At 57.1% G+C, this 5,930-nt stretch overlaps 1 protein-coding gene across 1 annotated transcript in view; it reads right to left on the bottom strand.

Moving 5' to 3' along the window:
• Nucleotides 1–3,954: 3,954 nt before the first annotated feature.
• The window catches only part of MACROD1 (MACRO domain containing 1), a 185,577-nt gene continuing 183,601 nt past the window's right edge, over nt 3,955–5,930 (bottom strand). Inside the window, exon 5 of the mRNA XM_015569083.1 lies at nt 3,955–3,989. Within this exon, the coding sequence (XP_015424569.1) occupies nt 3,970–3,989 (20 nt within the window). The 3' untranslated portion in view covers nt 3,955–3,969. The remainder of the gene's footprint in view (nt 3,990–5,930) is intronic.

The following is a 5,930-nucleotide window of genomic DNA, read 5'->3' as shown; positions in this document are numbered from 1 at the left end:
GCCCAGCGCTCCGCTTGGGAGCCCACCAGCCCTCCTGCCAACAGCGTGGCCTCCACACCCCACACAGCTTTCAGCTCAGCCAGCCCTTCATCCTCACATCGTCACAGGCCCGGCTCTGGCAGGGCCGGGCCGGGCTGGGAGCAGGAAGGGCGTGGGCAGAGGGCAGAGCTGCAGCCTGGCATCCTTGTAGCCAGGCAGGCAGGCTCCTGTGGGGGCCATTTGCCAAGGTGCTTAGGATCTGTTGGCCGCTATTTAGGGTGCTGTAATATTCATGAAGGAAAGATTAGATATTTAAATTTATTCAGTAATAAATGCATCTCAGTGGGGGAGCATTCCTCATGCTAAACAAACAAGCAAGCAGGGGCTAATTAATTATTTACAGGAACCCGAGGAGGCCTTGGCCTGGGGGAGACGGGCAGCTGTGCCCCACCAGAGGTCAGGAGACCCTGACCGGCCCTGGGCCTGCCCCTCCATCCCTTCCCCTCCCCCAGTCACCCTCCACTGTCTGGTGGGTCTGGCCACTGCACATCCATTCTGGGGTTTCTCTTCCCAGAAATCCTGTCCACAAGCTTGCTGGTGGCTTTGGGCAAGTCACTTAACCTCTCTGAGCCTCAGAACTGGCCGCAGAGAGTTGTGGGAGGACTGAGAGACGCTGAGTGGTGGCCTGGGGGTGAGGGACTGAAGGCCAGAGTCCTTTAGCAACTTGTCCAAGGTCTCCCGTCAGAGGCCAGCTGCTCAGAGTGCGAAGCCCGAAGCCCGTCTGGCAGGAGCAGGGACCGAAGCTCCTGGAGGCAGAGCCACGCTCTCCGCCATGGCCACGTGGGGTGTGGCCTTGCCTGCGCAGCCCTCAGCCCGCCCTGCTCTGCCCCGGCTCCTGTCAGCCCAGGGCAGGAAGGGAGAGGCCGGGCCTGGGGGGCACCTATGGGGGGGATGTCTCAGAGTCTCTGAACTGAGCTGGGGCTGTGAGGGCAGGGCTGACCCAGCCCAGTGAGACCCAAGTCCCTCCCCCAGCTCCTCCACCCTCGCTGCATCACTTCATCTCCGTGCCTCAGTTTCCTCATCTGCGCAAGGTCAGTGACAGCACCTCTCTCCAGGGTTGGCCTGAGTGTTCAGTGAGAGAGTGCACCAAAGTGCCCTGCACTTTATCACACTGTCATCCCATTTTACAGATGGGGACACTGAGGCCCAGTCACAGACTCTGTAAACAGGAGACTACTGTGCCGTTCACGCTCTGAGGCCTCCTTCACCGGAGGACTGGATGAGTGGCTGGGGCTTGGATTTCCCTGAGAAAGCCCTGGAGTGAGCTTGAGGCCTGAGGGGCTGGGGGTAGGCTGTGCCTCAAGAGCCCAGGCGGGCACCTGGGTCTGAGCCCTAGAGACCACTCCCCACCCAGGCATAGGGGTGCCCAGGCTAAGGCGAGCCCACTCCAGCCACCTTGGTGCTGGCCAGGCCCTAGCCACCTACACGAACACCAATGCCAGTGCTGGGCAGATGTGGTCCCTGAGAGGGTACCAGCTGGGTCAAGGGCCAAAGCCTGAGCTGCTGCACCCCCAGGCCCAGCCATAAAGCCTGGATAAACGACCCACCCATGGGCCCTGTGCCCTCTCTCCTGGCCCCACCCTGCACGCTCCATCTCTGTTTCCCTCCCAGCCCTGACTGAGCCTTGGGGGCCACAACCCACGTGATGCCCCAGTGCCAGAACTGATTTTGTGCTTCTTCCCATGCCCTCCTGGTCATTCATTCATTCAACAAACCCACACCAGGGATAACCAAGATGGTGGCATAGTAAACGCCATACTGGCTGCCTTCCACAACCACATCAGAATTACAATTAAAATACAGAACAACCATCATCCAGAACCACCTGAACGCTGGCTGAATGGAAGTCCTACAACTAGAGATGTAAAGAAGAAAGCAGGTTGAGACTAGTAGGAGTGGCGGAGGCAGGGAACGGGCTGGTCCAGCACCCACCTGTGGCGTGTTTTTAATCGGGAGGGGGATCGTCTCTGCAAGGGGTCCCAGCCTCAGCCCAGGCTCCCAGAGCTGGGAAGAGAAGTCCCCGTAACTGTGGGCTTTAAAAACCAGCAGGGATTGGGGCTGAGTGACACGGAGGCTGCTGGAGCCCCAGTTGCTCCTTTTAAAGAGCCGACACATGAACTGAACTTACAAGGTCCTGCTTGCTCTGAGTTCCAGCCAGGGTGAGACTCTGGGGGACCCAGACACATACGAGGAAGAACTGGATTTTCTGGCATCGGGGCAAGAACTCAGTGGCTTTCTCCCAGACGGAGGTGCTTGCAGGGGTCATTGTTCCTATGCTGGAACCTCCCCGGTTGCAGGACTGACTGGCAGCCATTTCTGTTTGTTCCACCCTGGTGATTCCCTGAGGCCCCGCCCCATCCATTTTGCAGCTCCACCCAACTTGTTTGCAGCAGCTTTTGCATGTAGAAGGCCTGTCCTGGCTCAGGCTTCAGACTTAGCTAACATCGCTTAAACAAGATGCAGCTGGCTCAGCATGCCCCAACCCTATCAATAAAAGGCCCAAGATCCTGCACTAACACAAGCCTGCCTTGCTTCACAGCTGGGCCTCGCCTGGACACCTCCAAACCCAATACAAATAGCTCCTGCCGAGTGGCCCCAGGCAGTGGCTGGCTTTTCATCTCCCTGGAGGCCCTAGAGCCAGTGAACCTGGTAGACAGCTTCATGAGACTTTCAAGGACCTTAGTGGAAAGTCAAAGAGTCAGACATTAAGCATACACTGACTGAAATAAAGGATAATTTAGAGAATCAAATCAGCAATGTGGAATATGAGGAAGCATAAAACACCCAAATAAAAGAGAAAAAAAATCCAAAAATATGAAGATTGTGTAAGGAGCCTCTGGGACAACTTCAAGCGTACCAACATTCCCATTATGGGGGTGCCAGAAGGAGATGAGAGAGAGCAAGATATTGAAACTATTTGAAGAAATAATGACAGGAAACTTCCCCTACCTGGTGAATGAAATAGACTTACAAGTCCAGGAGGCGCAGAGAACCCCAAACAAGAGGAACCCTAAGAGGCCCACATCATAATTAAAATGCCAAGGGCTAAAAACAAAGAATCTTAAAAGCAACAAGAGAAAAGCAGTTAGTTACCTACAAGGGAGTACCCATATGACTGTCAGCTGATTTCTCAACAGAAACTTTGCAGGCCAGAAGGGAGTGGCAAGAAATATTCAAAGTGATGAATAGCAAGAACCTACAACCAAGATTACTCTACCCAGCAAAGCTCTCATTTAGAATTGAGGGTCAGATAGAGCTGCACAGACAAGAAAAAGCTAAAGGAGTTTATCACCACCAAACCAGTATTACATGAAATGTTGAAGGGTATTATTTAAGAAGAAGAAATTTTAAAAAATATTAACAATAAAATGGCAACAAATACATATCTATCAACAACTGAATCTAAAAATAAACAAGAAATCTAATGAACAAAATAAACTGGTGAATAAAATAGGATCAGAGGCATGGACACATGAAACTGATGAATGTCAGAGGGAAGCGGGGGTGTAGGTAATGAACAAAATAAAATGGTGAATCAAATTGAATCAGGGGCATGGAAACAAGGAACAGACTAATGAATCTCAGAGGAAAAGTGGGGGGTGGGAAGTGATTAACCAAAGATCTTACCTATGGACACAGACAAGAGGGTGGTGAAGGCCTGGGGCCAGTTGGGAACCAGTGGAGGGGGAAATGGGGGGAAAGGGGGGCATCTGTAATACTCTCAACAATAAAGATTAAAACAAAACAAACAAACAACAACAAAAACACCCACACCAGCCCCCAGCTCTGTGCTAGGCTTGGGCCCGGCCCATTGGCCCATGGCGGGTGCAGAGCTCATACTATCAGGCCCCACCCTTGTGCTGCACGGCGGGTGGGCGCCCCAGGGAGGAGATGGATGGACGACAGCGCCTCGATGTGATCTGAAATTCATTATGGGGTGAGATCAGCTCCTTAAATGGGGATTTGAAAACATTAGGGCTTCATTATGTACACAACGGCTGTGCCTCGTTCATCATGCAGAAATCACTCTCGTGATTAAACCCCCCACCCGGCAGCTGCATGCGGGGCTGGTGGCATCTTGCCTGCTGGGGGGGGGGGCGCACCAGCCTGTGCTAGAGCCCCCTCTGGGGACAGAGCCCCCCTGGCCCTCCTACCCAGCGAGGGCCAACTGCAGAGAGGGGGCAGGGAGCACAGGGCGCCTCGGGGGTCTCGGTGCCTCAGTTTCCTCATCTGCAGAACGGGGAAGCTAATGGTGGAACCCATAGCATCCAGGTGAGATTCTGCAGGGAGGGGCTCAGCAAGGCCCTGCATTCACAAAGGGGGGCACGGAGGGGGGGCCTTTACTTGGGGAGTCACTCCCCGGCTCATAATCTTCCCTTGCTGCTCCCAGGAGTCCACGAAATAAAATCCTCAACTAGAGTAAGGCTGGGGCTCCCTCCAGCCTCCACCTGAGATGAGTACTGGCCTCCCGAATGGCTCCCACGGGCACTCAGCAGTGGGGAGGGGCCTAGGGTAACGCCCTGTGCCAGGAGGGGAAGCACAGCTCTCCTACCACCTGTGACAACAGAGTGGCTGAAGGTGGGGGGAGGGAAGGGGGGCGGGAGGGTGTGTGTGCTGTTTGGTGCTTGGGAAGACCTCTCCGAGGAGGGAGACCTTAACAGATGAGACAGTGGCAAGAACTGGCTTCTGGGAGGTCAGAGAAGGAGGGTCCAGGCAGAAGGCCGGCCGGGCAGCAGGGGCCGGGGCAGGGCAGGCACCTGGGCTTGATCCCGTTGAGGTGAGGAGTTTTGAGCAGGGAAGGGGCGCGGTCTGAGCGTCCTCCGGGCCCCTTTGCTGTTCCCTCACCCCAGGTGCCCTTCCCTGCAGCCCAGCCCAGCCCAGCCCCACTCTAGGTGAGAGGGCGCCGGCCGTGCCCTGCCCGGAACCTGGCACACAGTGGTGCTTCCTCTGAGCCCAGGCCCCCACAGAGCCCAGTCGGTCTCGAGGGGGCTGGAGGCCACCTGGTACGCCCCCTGTGCCGGCTCAGAGCCCCGGGCCTGGAAGCAATTGCGGGTTGGTGGCACCGGGCGATGGGAGATAGTGCCGCCGGGCAGGGGTGCTGGGATGGCAAGTGCACGGGGCAGAATACATAGAGGCCTCGCTGATCCTCCCGGGCCTGACTGACTATGAACAGAGGAGAGCAGGAGAGAGAGAAAAGAAGAGGGAGCAAGAGAGAACAAGACATGGGGAGGGCGCGTGCTGGAGAGAAAGCAGTGGAGAGGGAGACAGACCCCAGCGAGGGAGCAGAGACAAGGGGCAGGCAGAGCCCACTGAGAGTGCAGGATGGAGGGAGGGGGAAAGAAATCGCACCTCCACCCAGGATCACACGTGCCTGGTGCCTGTGCCCTGAGAGAGAGGATGGGCCCAGGTGGCGAGGGGGCGCCGTGGTGCGGGAGGGATGCGGGCACACAGGTGCCTGGGGGGGGTCGCGGGCCTGGGCACAGCCAGTCCACACGCAGGTCTGCACGGAGCACCCACTCTCCGCCAGGAGGTGGACAGACAGGCGCTGTGCGTGCCCCTTGGGGGTGGTTGGATGGGGAGCAGTTGGGACCTAAGTCACCACACAAATGGGGTCTGATGATGAAGGTGGCAGATGCCGGCCACGAAGGACAGGGCCTGCGCATCCCAGCGCCGAGAACTGCCAGGAGCGCACAGGCCTCAGATGGGGCGGGGCTGAGGCTGGCGTGACAGAGGACCAGGAGGAAGGAGGGTGGCAGGGGCGGGGGGAGGCAGAGGAGGCGTCACCCGGCTTCTCTGGTCTGTGACGCCTGGACACTGGGGTGCAGGGGACACACACGGGGACCGGCCACGTGGCGTGGGGAGCCGTGCAGAGCTGGCTCCTGCAGGTGTGG

Source organism: Myotis davidii, unplaced genomic scaffold (genome assembly GCF_000327345.1).
Source record: "Myotis davidii unplaced genomic scaffold, ASM32734v1 scaffold425, whole genome shotgun sequence".
Classification (NCBI taxonomy): Eukaryota; Metazoa; Chordata; class Mammalia; order Chiroptera; family Vespertilionidae; genus Myotis; species Myotis davidii.
Note: the sequence above shows the minus strand (reverse complement) of the source record. Positions and strands in the feature narration are given on the sequence as shown.